Consider the following 15,324-nt stretch of genomic DNA (forward strand, 5'->3'; position numbering starts at 1 on the left):
CGTACGTCTGTAGCTCAACCAATTCAACCATTAGCACAACGTAACGACTGATTTATGACAAAATAGGCACGTGCACTTGAATTGTAATCTCTTACATGCTCTCCTATAAACACAGACAGGCTGCGAATGTAAATGGTAAATGGACTGCATTTATATGAATGTACGAGTTGGATTTAAAGTCTGAATGTGTACAACAGGCCTTAATTTAACGTAACGTTAACCAAAAATAATTTTGGCATTAGCTATTTCCGTAAAAAGCCACTAGATGGAGCCAAAGCCCTTAAGATACTGAGGTTCATTAGACAGAGTTGAAACCGAGCAGTAAACATAAACTTGAGTACCTGAGTGGGTCAGAATCTATGTAGCAACAGTAGATTTAAACAAATACTAACACAAATCTGTGTTAAGTTGTGACAAGATGATTGACTAAATAATATATAGACCTACATATGTGCTTTTAAATTATATCTTATTACTGTATAGTACATATATAAAAAAACTACTAAGTTGATAAACTAATAAATCATGCTGTTATTTGTTATTAGAATTAGAGATAGATAGAATTGGTATTAGGATAAACAAAATATCTGGATTGTTATTAGGAATAAGAAAGGACAGAACAGGACAGAGAATAAGGTCCTGGGACAGATCTACCTTTCATGTGCTATAGTGCTATAGGGTTGCCGTAATTCAGCTACCGTTAATAATTCCAGTGGAGCGGTCCAAAGTATACAGAGATTTCCAGTATGATTTATTCATTTTGTTTACTCCCTCATTGATTTATTACACTCAGCAGAATATATGGAATTTGTCAGGTGGAAAACTTAATGTACTCCTCAGCAGGGCTGTTTTTCTCTCTGGGTCCGTGTTGACAGGGCACAATGTTTCGGCCACATTGCATTAAGTGTCAAAGTCAAAATGATTTGTAGACCAGCTCCTGGAAAGAAATGAAAAGACACAAGAAACCAGGCCAAAAAACCCCAAGGTTCACGGGCGTACAAGAAAGAAATTTAGTTGGAGGTAGAAATCATTTAAATGATACTTCGAAAGGAATGACGGCTTTGACTTTAGGGTAACAATGGTTTAAGGCCTCTTTTATAGGTTGAATTTACATTTGTAGTTTCTAAAGGACATTAGCACTGCTTTTGACCCTGCATGGGTAATAAAGATAGACAGCAGGGTTAGAGCACATGATTCAAATACAAAAGTATACAGTATGAATTTATAACTGACTGTACGCAGGTTGAAAATGACCTTGAGTTAAGTGTCAAAAGCCCACTACCGCCTTTTAAGCAATTTTCATAATCCAACCCTCATTCATTATATATTGAAATTTGCGTCCCTGTCTATTTCTAGAAATCCTTTATCCCTAAAGCGAACGTACTGCAACGATGCCTAGCAATATCCAATTGTGAACATAAGAGAGTGAAAAGACAGCAGGTCATGCGCATATAATGAAAGGTCTCAAAGAGGAAGCACTCCACCGAAATTCCAGGACACTTTCAAGATATGGACGTTTTGCTGCGGGGAAGGGTATGTGAACCCAAGCGTTTCATCAGATCTTATGTATTAAACCTGACCTTGAAGAGCTGACATTAAACCATTACTAAAGGTGCCCCGTTCTGCTTTCCTTTGTACCGTTTAGAGTTGGTTGACGACACTGTATGATGTTGACTGATTGAACATCTTTGTGGGGTCAGTGTGAACAAGCGCTCTATGAAGCCTCTGACATCCATCAGACAAGTACGGCAAGGCTACGATGACAAATTTCAACGATCGATAGCATCCGACAGGACAACACGAGGTTAGGCCCATCCCTGTCAACCCCATCTATTTATTTTCGGGTCTGACAGATGTGGGTTAATTAATGGGCTTCATAAATCAATCAAGGCTGTTGCTGAACTCCAAGCAATGCAGAAGAATATCTTTATTAGCTATATTGGAAATACATTTAATTGTAATGATAATAGTGGATCATTAAAGAGAAAATATGCTCATTTTCTAGCTCCCCTAGAGATAAACATCTGATTTTTACCGTTTTGGAATCCATTCAGCTGATCTCCGGGTCTGGCGCTAGCACTTTTAGCATAGCTTAGCATAATCCATTGAATCTGATTAGACCATTAGCATCACGCTCAAAAATAACCAAAGAGTTTTGATATTTTTCCTATTTAAAACTTGACTCTTCTGTAGTTACAACATGTACTTAGACTGACGTTAAATTAAAAGTTGCGATTTTCTAGGCAGATATGGCTAGGAACTATACTCTCATTCTGGTGTAATAATCAAGGACTTTACTGCCGTAACATGGCTGCAGGAGGCGCAATGATATTACGTAGCAGCCAAAACTAGTCCCCTTAGTAGCTTTCAATGGCAGGGGACTATTTTTGGGCACTGCGTAATATCATTGCAGAGTCAAATCAAGGGTCAAGTTTTTAATAGGAAAAATATCAAGCTCTTTTGTTATTTTTTAGCACGATGCTAATGGTCTAATCAGATTCAATGGATTATGCTAAGCTATGCTAAAAGTGGTACCGCCAGACCCAGAGATCAGCTGAATGGATTCCAAAATGGTAAAAATCAAATGTTTAACTCTAGGGGAGCTGGAAAATGAGGATATTACAGTATATTTTCAATTATTATGTATCAGTATATTTTTCATTTATATTTTTAAGTCGTAATGATATGAAGTATAGCGATTCGAAAAAAATCAATACGAAGTATAGCGATTGTTTTATTCCCCCCGTCAGTACATATATCCGACTAATGGCTGCAATCTTTTCCTGGGCCCCGGGTGGTCTAATAAATTTGTTTAAAGGTGCAGTATGTACAATTTAGCGGCATTTAGTGGTGAGGTTGCAAATTGCAACCAACGACTCAGTCCACTGCTCAACCTCTTGCTTTTGAAACAAATAGGGAAGCTACGGAAGCTGCCACCGGACAAACATGTCATCATCATAGACATCATAAACTTAGTAAAAAAAAGTTTGTCCGTTAAGGGCTTTTGTAGAAACATGGCGGCACAAAATGGTGACTTCCATGTAAGGGGACCCTCAGTGTATGTAGGTAAAAACGTCTCATTCTAAAGTAATAAACACATAACGGTTTATCATGAAAGGTCTTTGTACACCCCTGATCATATAGTTTTGTATATTATGTTGCAATTCTGTCAAGAAATCCTTCTAAAAATTACACACTGCACCTTTAACATAAAAATTATTTCATTATTTACCTTCAAATTGTTCCTAACAGGTACAAATTTCTTCGTTCTGCTGAACACAAAGGAAGACTTATAATCAAGCAGGAAACAGGAGCACCACTGACTTCCCTATAGGAAAAATGTCCTCAAATCTGCTTGGTAAAATATTTTCCTTTGTGTTCAGCGTAGCAAAGAAATGTACACATGCTTGTAACAACTTAAGGTTGAGTAAATCATGCCAGATTTTTCATTTTTGGGTGAACTATCCCTTTAACATCTCAAGAATTTTAGTATAAGATCAAAAGTTTAACCCCTTCAGACCCTGCATCCACTGAAATGGACATCACATGTGTTGTGGTTCAACTAATAAAAATGCTGAATAAACAATCAAAATAAGGCACGCTGAAAAATCAGGTATGAAGGGGTTAAGTAAATCATGATAAACATGCTTTTAGTTAAGTGTGTATTTGGTAACACATTTAAAAAAAAGGTAAATGACATCAGATAAAAATCTTGCATTTTATTTGCATATAAACTTGGCTAAATGTCACAATGGATAAAAAAGGCACAAAACATACAGTATAAAGAAAGCATGTACAAAGCAGAAATGACATGAAATTCATTTTTTCTTTTTTTTTTGTGCTCGCAAGAACACATAAATCCACACAGCGCAATATACAACACGCACATTAACACGACACAAGTAAAAATGGCAGTTACATGGAGAGAAAGAAAACATTGGCTTGGGGTGTTGTGATGTCATTTCCAGCTTCGAAACCAATGAAATACAAGTAGGCTATATAAAACCCAGGATAAATACACACTGTGTTTGTTTGGTTATTTACAGAATGTACCAGGAGTTCAAAACGTGTTAAAATATTTCCACATATATGTTTAAGAGATAGACCAATCAACCAATCACATCTCGTCCTCTATTGGTGTGTCATCTGCATAATCAGGCCATACTAAATTTGCTAAATCAGCGTCTTTTAAATTGCGAGAACACAAACAGCGATAATGTATAAAGTCCATTCACAACAACCTCATTAAAAAAAAAAACACACACACACACGATAGCTTCTCCATCTTTTGACATGCACCGTGCCTCTCTTTTATATGCTGAGAGGACAAAATGCATGTGCTGTGATGTTTAATGGCCTGTAAGATAAAGCATCTTTTTGAAGTCCGTTCGCAGTAATAAATATCTAACCTATGGGACCCTTGGAAAGAGATGAAATATGATTTTTACCCAAAACACCATACAAGGTATCGAGTCCAAGACTTTAAATAAGTTCATAATATAAATTTACAAAGCGCAATTCATATTCAACCATAAACATGGTCAGGTATTGCTGACACTTTAAGTACCTTTATAAATGCACTTTTGAGATCCTGACCAGAATATAAAGCAAACGCAGAAGGCAACGGATGCGGACAAATCAAAATACGAATTCACAAGTTCATTGCCCACCAAAAGCCATTCGAATGCCATGGGCTTCATTACGACTTTTAAAAATATCTGATGGCCATGCATTTTTAAATACAAGCGGTACAAAAAGACCATTCATTTTAAGCAAGAGTTGTCATGTAGAAAAAGGGAGGGGGGCTTTAATGAATCTCAGGAGTTTCCTGGGTTGGGGAGATCAAATACGATTGGTGGATTGGTGGGCTGGAAACTGACTGTACATGTGGAGGAGTTGATAAATGTTGTGTAGCCATCTGTCATTATGCCATACCCTGAGAGAGAGAGAGAGAGAGAGAGAGAGAGAGAGAGAGAGAGAGATAAGGAGAGTTAAAGAAACAGTTGTTTGTGTATATCCTCATATTCAAGCGTGAAGTAGTGGACAAAAGTGACATTGGCCACTACTGTAAATAAAAAGATGAATTTTTTTTTAAATATTTTAGTCAGTGTTTGCTTTATAACCCGTGAGCTTTTTGTTTATGCATTTTTTGTTTATGGTTTTCGCTGTGGTAAGCCTTTTGCCAACAAATATCTTTTTTTGTCCATAAATACCTGAAAAGGTTAAAGGTTGTGTCCATTCAGCTCATATTTTTGAGGGGCATTAAAAGAAAATATTGTGCAAATTCCACCATCGGACATTTTGTCCACTTCCGTAACGTTGGCATTGAAATTTAATATTTTTGTTTTCATGCTAAACATAAACTGATTTAATTTGTAGATTACTGTAATTGACCTAAAGGCATTCTTTTTTGTATTTATTTTTTATTAAATCCATAATGTTGGTGTTATCAGCAACATTAAATGACATCTGCATTTACATTTAGGCAAACTGTGTGAAAGTGAAGGAAAACCAGCCAAGTGTCTAGCTGACGTTGTAACTGTGGGTTCAGACCAGCCGCGTTTGAGGCATCAAATTTGTTTTGAACATTTTGAGTTTACTCGCTTCATTTGCGCGTGAAAACAACGTGCGAAATTCTAGTCATTGAGACGTTCACGCGGAAATTTGCTTCCTGTAAACACGTCACTACAAGAGCAAGCTCCTGATTGGTTAACGCGGCACGTTTTTCCGCCAAAGTTTACATTTTGCAACGTTTTCCATGGCAGCGCTCAATTCGCACCATTCGCGTGAACTAGATGTGCGAATGAGGCGGAATTGCATATACCACGTCACACTAAACGCCTCATTTGCGCCGCGAGACCTCCAGACGCACGTCAACACATCTTCACATTGACTTAACATTGAAATCACTCGCGCTTGACGTCTCTACTAGGGCTGACTTTTTATAGTCGAGGATTCGACAATTCGATTCTGAGAGGTTTGATTCGACTATGATATCTCATCGAATTTGTCATACGTCACTAAGAAAAGTGCGTACACTACGCTGATACTCTCTCCTGAATACAGAGGAGTCTAAGATGGCGGCGCTACCGGAAGGTATTTATTTTCTTTAATAAAGTTTTAAATATAGATTTTTCTACAACAACACAGATTACCCCTAAGAAGACCTTTGTTTATCATCCTGGAGCCGTTTGGATTTATTTTGTGAAGGATGGACGCACTTTTTTTTGGACTTGAAGGTCGTGGACCCCGTAAGACTACATTTAATCAACTGAAAAATCTAAAACATTTTCTAAAATATCCGAAAATGTGTTTGTCTGAAAAACGATGGACATATGCCACTCGGACAGCTTGGGGGTGAGTAATTCATGGGTTTAATATCATTTTTGGCCGAACTATCCCTTTAATCTAGCCAAAATAATTATGTATTCGTTTTCATACTTTTCATACTATAGATACACATTAATTTATCTACTAATATACTATTGAAAATGGCATAAATAAATATTCATTGCCTTCTGTACAGGTGCATAAATAGCCTACTGTCTTAATTTTAATTTCTTTAAGACACTGCTTTATTCTGTATTTACCGAAGCTCTGTAAATTTGCACTTAAAAAGCCTTCTTGTTAAGAAATTGTTCTTTAATTTATTTTTAAAAAATATATATAGGCTATTCAGCTGTAGTATAGCTTGTTAATCTTTTCTCATAAGGGGAAAGACAGGTAGCCAACCCTGCTTCTACACCGGTGCACCTCGTTGTTCTGGATTTAAATAATAGGTAATAAAAGGTTCGACTATCAGTCGACTATGGCAAAATCAGATTCGACTATGAAAATCCTTAGTCGAAAACAGCCCTAGTCTCTACCACAGCTGGTGTGAACGCAACATAACTCCTCATTTAACTTGTTCCCCGCCATTGAATACACTGATAATATAGTTATGTAAATTATATTGCATTTCTGTCGAGAGATCCTACTAAAAGTCCCACATTGCCTCATTAAGAGTCTGAAAAAAACCTAATTTACAAGAAGACATGTGAGAGGCACTTCTAAACTCTTATTTAAACCCTTACCTTCATGTATTCCCCCATATGCATGGAGTTTGGGTCGGACCCTCTTTTGTACAGTGTTGAGGAGCTCCACACATCCGACTCTCTGGAGCTCCTTGGGAACCCAATCTCTGAACCCTGTGCCAAATCCAACATCACATCCTAAGTCATCATCGCATTTATGACAACTTGAAAATACAACAATCCATCTGCAGACACAAGCTGCCACATACGCGCATCTACGGTTACGTTACCATTTCCATGCTTACCCAGCGGAGGCCCATGTGTCATAAGAATATCTATATCTTCAGGGATCTGGTTCCACTTATCGAGTAGAGACTGGCCACGAGGTAAGTTAAAGCCCCATCCATTAAACCACGGGGTCCTGTGGGAACAAAAAAAATGTTTAACGCACTTCATAAACGTCGAAATACTCACACACATGCCTTCGCGCTGTTCTCCCGAGCAAGGGTTGACAATATCCAGATCGCTTGTCACTTTTTTTAACCAAACCAAAAAAAATCCCAAAATGCCTCAGAGTATTGCAGTATCAGATCTGAGGTCTCGGGCTATTCATTTCTGCCTCTGTTAGGGCGCTTGGCGGTTTACAGCGGAGCAGAGGTCATCTGTAGAGGAGGCAGATTGATCAAGCTGTCAACGCCAATGAGCAGAAGCATGTTAATAAGAGTTTTATTTTCCTTCTGGGACAGGCCTGCTGACAGGCCACGGTAACCCGGGCCAGACCTTTATTTACCACTCTCAGACCCCATCTGATAAGGGCCAAGCGTGTGGCCCCGGCTAGACAAGGCTGCCCAAGGCCAGGGCTAAATGTAGGCCTTGGCGGAGGAGGCAGGAACTGACCTCTTACTGATAAGCAGGGCAGGGTGATGGATGGAGACAGTGCAGACAAATGAGAACTGGAGGGCTCGGTAGAGAGCTACTTCTCTAGAGATGCATCTGCAACCGCTCAGCGGCGCTTACAAAACACCAACACAACACTTCAATGGGAGGCAATGGGATAAATGAGAAATGGGAGCATGCAAAGATTTTAAAGGAGGCTTATTCTACCCATCAGCAACATTTTAATTTTATCCACAAGTATGCTGAAATGTTAATGATGGGTTCTTGCACCAAGGTTCATGTAGCTCAATTGGTAGAGCATTGTGTTAGCAGTGCAAAGGTCCTAGGAGCACACATACTGATAAAATACTTTGAATGATTCGGATTAATGCATAAATGTAAATACAAAAAGCACTCATGGCCCTTTCCATCTTCTCTCTGACCTTTAAAATTCATGTTTTTTTTTCTACTGTACCTTTAAATCTTTAATATCTAAATGGTCTTTTCTAATTGGCTAGCCACTGTATACATGTTCGCAAAACGTCATTTATACGTTTGTGAATAGGGGAGACAAAGTAATACTTTTGGCTCTATCATTCAAAAAATATTTAAGTTAGATTGATCATTTTATTACACAATCAATACAAACATCTCTGCTACAAATGAACACTTAAAGTTTGTCTTTGGGACCTACCGTTATCGTACAATTACTCCGAAAGTGACAGGAGTGAAAACGTCACAACTTACCCCATAGGTGGGGTTTTTTTCCCCCGCAATTGCCGAGTTATCTCGTCAATTAAGAGAAAACATTTGCATGAAAAAAAACGTGTTCCTGATACGTTTTTATGTATATCTGTAATATCGTGATTATCCACTAGATGGCGCACTTACTCCATTTTTAAAAAACTAAAGCAAAAAATTATTAATTAATTTTACACTCCGTGTATGTTTTGATAATCGACTGAATCTGATCTCTAATAAAAACATTTCACAAAATGCAATTATTTAAGCTTTCTGCTAAATTTTTTTTTTCATATTTAATCATATTTAAGAGCTTATAAACAGCAAAAAATATATAGATAGGATAAAACTTTTCCCCTGGGGTCTGTTCTTTCATTTGATATATTTGTATGTTTATATATTTTTAGAAGAAATTTTTTTCTGGAAGGCTTATGTGAAAAATTAAACTTAAAAAAAAAGGCTGGCGAGGAATGAGTTAATTGTAACAAACAGAGGTTTTGTTGTAACCTGCTAGAAAATGCTGTTTAAACATTAATAATTCAATACAATTCTGCTTATATACACTATAGGTATATTATAGAGTTGTTCCGATTTTGATACCAGAATCGGAAATGCGGCCGATACCACAAAAAAGTCTGCCATCGGAAGCAGCGAGTATTTGAACCCATGTACCAATCCGATACCATTTTTTAAATAAACCTAGTAATGGCCGTTATAGTTAATGCTAAAGCTAACGCTGCAAAGTGAAACTCATCTCTTCTTCGCTGCTCTGAATGCAAACACCAGGAAGCTACCACAAGCGTGACGCAACCACTGTTTACTTAAAGCGGCGAAGATATGAAAGCGTGCAGCCATTAGTGCTGCAACAACGAATCGATTAAATCGATAAAATCGATTACTAAAAGTGTTGGCAACGAATTTCATAATCGATTTGTTGTGTCGCGTGACGCAGAGACGTTTAATAAAAAAAAAGGAAAAACTTCAGTTAAGCGCGGAGCGGAGTGAACACACTCGCACTGCGTTCCAAACCGCCTAATTCCAGACTATATAGTAGGCAAAGAGTACGAGAAGTAGTGCTTTTCGCCTACTATATAGTATGGAAGTATGTGGTTTGGGACGGAGCGTCGGTCTCTCTCGTGCACTGTTGCTTGCAGAGTTCGGCAGGGCGGCGGAGAAAAGATAAAAAACAGCAAAGGTAGAGGAAAACCACATGTCAGTGTTTTACTCCTCCCAAACGTAAGCGCGTCACCTGGAAGTTATAACCGGCAAAGAGGTAATCAAACAAAGACGACACGCTTATGCTTTATGGAGCGAAGACAGCGAGTAAAAAAAAGTTTCTAGAACGAAAAAAAACTCCAATGACAAACTCCAATGATATTAAACAAAGAAATAAAACGTTGAGAGAGAGTTGTATGAACGCTTTTCCCCGTCATGGACCTGTATGTTAAATCATCGCGCCGTCACTCTCCTGCTGTTCTGTACTGCGCGCTCCAACTCATGCCGAGCAAGGAGACGCGCGTGCCTGGCACCAACATACAGTACATCATACAGTAAGTGCCGCCTTTTGTTGCATAAACATCGTCTTACATTAGGCAAAGTAATGAATGGTGTATTTGCATTTTTTGCGCGGGAGTAGAAGACGCATTTTTCGTTTTCACAAGACGCATTTATGTGGCCAAATGTAAATGGAACAGTTTTAACAAATGAGATAGCTATCCAATCAGAGAAAACACATAAAGTCAAATATAAGGTACCAAGCTGTCACTGGGAGCAGTACCCTTATAAAAGGTCCTAATATGTACCATTTAGGTACAAATATGTATCTTTGAACTGCCAATATGTACTTTTGAAGTACTAATATGCACTTTTTGGGTACAAAGGTGTACCTTTTTGTAGGGATGTCCCGATCCGATCACGTGATCGGAAATCGGCCCCGATCACGTGGTTTCAGACTCGATCGGAATCGGACGTTACCTCCCGATCAGGACTCGGATACATATGCAGGGTTTAAAATCCATTAAGTTCTCGCTCTGCTCCGCGCCAGTGTACGCGCTGCGCTGGTGCGTGTGAACTGAAGAGAATAGGCTTGTTCGACTTCATCCGGCTGCTGGTTCTTGTGGTGCTGCATGCATGACGTCAAAGTTCCGCGAGAACGATTTAAAAGCAAACTCCTCCGTATGATTTCGCGGATCACTCTCGCGGTAGTTTGAAGTCACCCGGCTGTCGATTGTTGCGGCGCCGCATGAAGTCGAACAAGCCTATTGATGTGCTTTCATTCATAGGCTTCACACTCGTGCGTGCAAGGAACCCACAACAAAACCGCGTTTTTACCGCTCATTTAAACGACGCGTTGATCGTTATTGTCAACATTTGCTCAGACGCAGTTCCGCGTCTCACTCAGAACCTCAAGAATGCGCATTCGCGCAGGATCATTTGACATTACTGTAGAGATGAGCGAGAGAGAGAGAGAGAGAGAGAGAGAGAGAAAGAGAGGTAAGAATGGTGCCCACGTCGAAAAAACCTAATAGAAGTCTAGAAACAAAGTATTAAAGTATGTATAGCCATGTCACTCATCTCATTACAAAATGTTAACTAGATAACTGGATACAACTGATTGTATAGTTTAATAAAATAATGTATTTTGATTATACAAATGAATCACGACCTAACTATAGGTATTTTATAACTAACTGCTGACCAGCTTAGGGAATCTCTATGGCTAATTTATAAGATATATTGCTGAATCAGTATGTTGTTTTTCTTGTTAATTGAGTCTTTTTGGGTAGCCTATCTTATGCCTAGAATGAGTCAAGGAGGTTGAGTCTTATAACTTCATTCAAAGTTTGATCAATTGTGCATAATGACATGTGCACCAAATGCATATAGGGTGTCAGACTCATAGATTTGCATAATTTAAAGTTCAGGTTTTAAAGTTTGGGTCAACATGTGGCACAGCTTTAAAACTGAAACTTATAAAATACTATCAGAGATACAAAATGTCATTGAAGCACACCCAGTGGCTTTGCTGTCATCAGGATTAAACATGTTACCCCTCGAACCCTCCCTCCCAACAGAGCCTCCCCACAAAACAAACCCCAATTTAACCCCTGAACATATATACTATATATTCATTATTTTTTAACACATCTGTAGTTATGCGCTGGCACAGAGTTAGACTCTTTTGACTCCACACAGAAACAGCAATGCGTGCGGCATGACATAAGGAACATCCTGGTTCTGTTTTTTCGCTCTTCTTTATTCTTTTTTTTATGTATTATAGAAGTATCGGATCGGGACTCGGTATCGGCAGATACTCAAAATCAAATGACTCGGACTCAGACTCGAGGGCAAAAAAACCTGATCGGGACATCCCTACCTTTTTGAAAGGGTACTGTCCAGTGACAACTTTTGTACTTTTATTTCTGAGTGTGTACTCATATACTATCTTTTTGATCCCATCAAGAGAGGCTTCTTGATGGGAAATGCATCATAAAAAGTCTATATATTTGTCAGATGTAAAGCATACATGTGTATTTTTTTGTGTTAGTCCATTTTTATTTTATTTTATTATTATTGTAACAGCTCAGGTGTGTTCAAGGAGCAACATGTTTGTGCAATTTCTAAAGAATTTAGTTCTGTTTTGAATAAGTGGTTGGAAATGAATGCTTTTCTTGTTTTTTGTTTTTTATCCGATTCATCGATTAATCGAACAAATAATCGACAGATTAATCGATTAGTAAAATAATCGTTAGTTGCAGCCCTAATAAATTTTAATGACAGAGAGACTTCAACAGGTTAGGCTAAGACCGAATGCAATAAAATGTTTATTCGTTTAAGACGTACAGTAACCAAATGTTTAGTATGAAAATCACCAAGACAGCTATTTTGACATATGAGCATTTGTCCGTTTAAGCCAAAAAGACGCGAATATGAATTTGTTTAAGCTCTGGCTGTGCACGCGCACTATCGGATATGCGCGTCGTGCTTTCAAGTTCAATGTGACAATCCAGTCGAATTAACAATCATACAGTAGCCTATAAAGATCACGTCAAGAATGAAAACATGGTGCTGGGTTCTGTTGTAAACAGAATTGGCAAACCTAGACTTTATTCAGTCCACAAGAAAATTACCACACTTCCAGCATATACGGTGAAATCATGTAGTATTAGCAATGTACGCCTTCACTTACATCATTTTAAAGAGATTCCAAGCATTATGTAGACATGACATTATCTTTTGATGGTATGAAAAGTATTCGTTAAGTTACAGTAATTTTTCTGACGCGTTTTTGAAAAGACATCACTGATGGAGAGAGATAACAGAACGCGCTTTATGTATATTTTCTTAATTTTCTGAAAAGCACAACATTCAGTTTTTATAGACACACAAAAAATGACACTTTAACATTTTAAATGATGTATAAATCATATCTGCATGTCCAAAATCAGAAGAGTAATCCAAGTTTCTTTGCGCAGTGATTGAAAAATAAAGAGTTTGCGCCGCGACCGCAGGGAGGGTTAATATTCATAATGTTTGTTTTTAACAATGTGCGGCGCTGCCGCACTTCGAAAATAAACATAGCGATTAAGTGAAAAAAGCGCATTAAATTTGGGGTGGCACACGGGGTGGCCAGTGACATGTCAAGGGTGTCCAGTGCCACCCTGGACACCCCTCTGGCTCCGCCACTGGCTTCACCCCGAAAAACACGAAAGTTACACTCAAGTCTCATTTCACTACACTACACTTAGTGTTTTTAACTCTTTCGCCGCCATTGATGAGATATTTCGTCAATCAAGAGAAAACGCTTTCCTGCCAATGACGAGATTTTCCGTCTTTCCGCAATACCGCTTTCCGCAACTTTTTAAACCCGAAAGTATTGCGCTATGGAAAGCAGCTGCATGTCCGTGTCTGTTTTAAAGATCGCTCTGAATGGGATCTCTATGAAAAGTCCGTCACAAAAATGGAATTATCTCTGCTTTTTGCTCAAAATGTGGTGTTTTTGCAGAAACCTACCCATATTCAAAAGCTGATTACAAAAGAACCACTGAAGGTAGGATGAAACGGTTTATTTTGTTTGAAAGCAGAGGGTCTGTTCTTTCATTTGGTATATTGTATGTTTATATATTTAAAGAAGAACATTTTCTGGAAGGCATTAAACTTTGGTGAAAATCATGAAAAACGCTGGCGCAGGCTGGCAACTTTTTTTAAAAACGCTGGCGGTGAAAGAGTTAAAGGAGCTTTATTTTGCTTTTGTATTTAAAAACTGAAATGCCTTTTGTATAATAAAATTGTTTCTGGACTTTTGAGTTATATAGATTATTTTGTTATATTATTCATATAATTTTTGTATTCCTTATTTGTTGCACTGTTTTATACAGTTATATTCTAAAACTAAAATACCCTTTCTGTTTACAGTGTTAGGTTTGTGTCTCTTTTTCACTTAGAAAAAAATTAATATTACTGTCAAATGTCTTTCAGATAATAAAAATACTCCAGTTCACTGTATGTATTTTTTCATGTTTTATACAGGAATAAGTCTGAAGCACACCATAAAACAGTTATATCCATTCAAACAGGGCTAGTAGTATGTACAGCTGTATATTATACAGATACACACCCCGGTATCGGATCGGTACTCTGTATCGGCCGATACCCTGAGCCCAGGTATCAGGAAGAGAAAAATGGTATCGGAACATCTCTAGTATATTGTTTATATATCAGCTCATAATAGCTAGATATCCACACATTCATCCATCCATGATGCTAAATCCATAACAAGACAGTGATTCAAATAACATATGGTTAGATTTGGTGACTTACATATCCAACTGAGAAATCGAAGAAAAAAAAAAAAAAAACATAAAATGAATTTACTTCTATGCCTCCAACACACTCATTGTTTAATATCGCAACCAAAACACATCAAAACTTTTCACAAATTCGCAGGAGATCATCTTCTGACAGTAAGAGGAAAAAGACCAAAAGCACAGATTGCTCAGCCTTGTAGAAATATGTAAAGTAGCCGTGTTATAATTAACCCTGCATTAGTTGGTGCCCCGCTCACCCCTACTTACTGGATTTTTAATTAAAAATGTTAATGTACTTATGTTGTGTCTTTTAAACTGGCTTACTGATGAATATATAAACTGCTTGAAAATAAATAATAACTAAATAAATAACAGATAAATAATAACAGATAATAAGATGTAACCCTGTCTGTGTAATCGAGGATAAAGTCTCATAATTCAATTTTTAGATTGGTGGCATCAAAGTTTAATTTCAATCATTTCAATCCATCTTTGACATGAACTTTCTAGGTCAATATTAAAGGTGCCATAGAATGCATTGAAATAATGTTAAATTGTTCTTTGATATTTACATAAAAGGTATGCAACTTTATTAAGTGCAAAAATGATCCATTTGAAAGGGTTATGAATAATAATGTTGAGCTCTGTGGCTCATGCCAGTAGCTCACATTAGTAAACATATTAACAACACTGTACTTAATTTAATGTTGGGGACATACATCTCGACTGTGACATTACAGTCTTTTGTCTGCATGAAATTTACATAAGAAGAAGGAAACAATCGCGTTTGAGGCTCATGGTATTTCATTACCACGTACAGAGCTCTTATTATTCATCTATGCCTACCGTTTATTATTCAATGGCACCTTTAAAGACATCAAGGTTAT

At 37.7% G+C, this 15,324-nt stretch overlaps 1 protein-coding gene across 1 annotated transcript in view; it reads right to left on the bottom strand.

Annotated features, from left to right (window-relative positions):
• Window positions 1–3,704: 3,704 nt before the first annotated feature.
• The window catches only part of mpped2 (metallophosphoesterase domain containing 2b), a 40,999-nt gene continuing 29,379 nt past the window's right edge, over window positions 3,705–15,324 (bottom strand). The window contains exons 5-7 of the mRNA XM_065273542.2: window positions 7,319–7,434; window positions 7,074–7,187; window positions 3,705–4,936 (exon numbers count right to left, since the gene is read on the bottom strand). Of these exons, the coding sequence (XP_065129614.1) occupies window positions 4,818–4,936; window positions 7,074–7,187; window positions 7,319–7,434 (349 nt within the window). The 3' untranslated portion in view covers window positions 3,705–4,817. The remainder of the gene's footprint in view (window positions 4,937–7,073; window positions 7,188–7,318; window positions 7,435–15,324) is intronic.

The sequence above is a fragment of the Paramisgurnus dabryanus genome, chromosome 23 (genome assembly GCF_030506205.2).
Source record: "Paramisgurnus dabryanus chromosome 23, PD_genome_1.1, whole genome shotgun sequence".
Classification (NCBI taxonomy): domain Eukaryota; kingdom Metazoa; phylum Chordata; class Actinopteri; order Cypriniformes; family Cobitidae; genus Paramisgurnus; species Paramisgurnus dabryanus.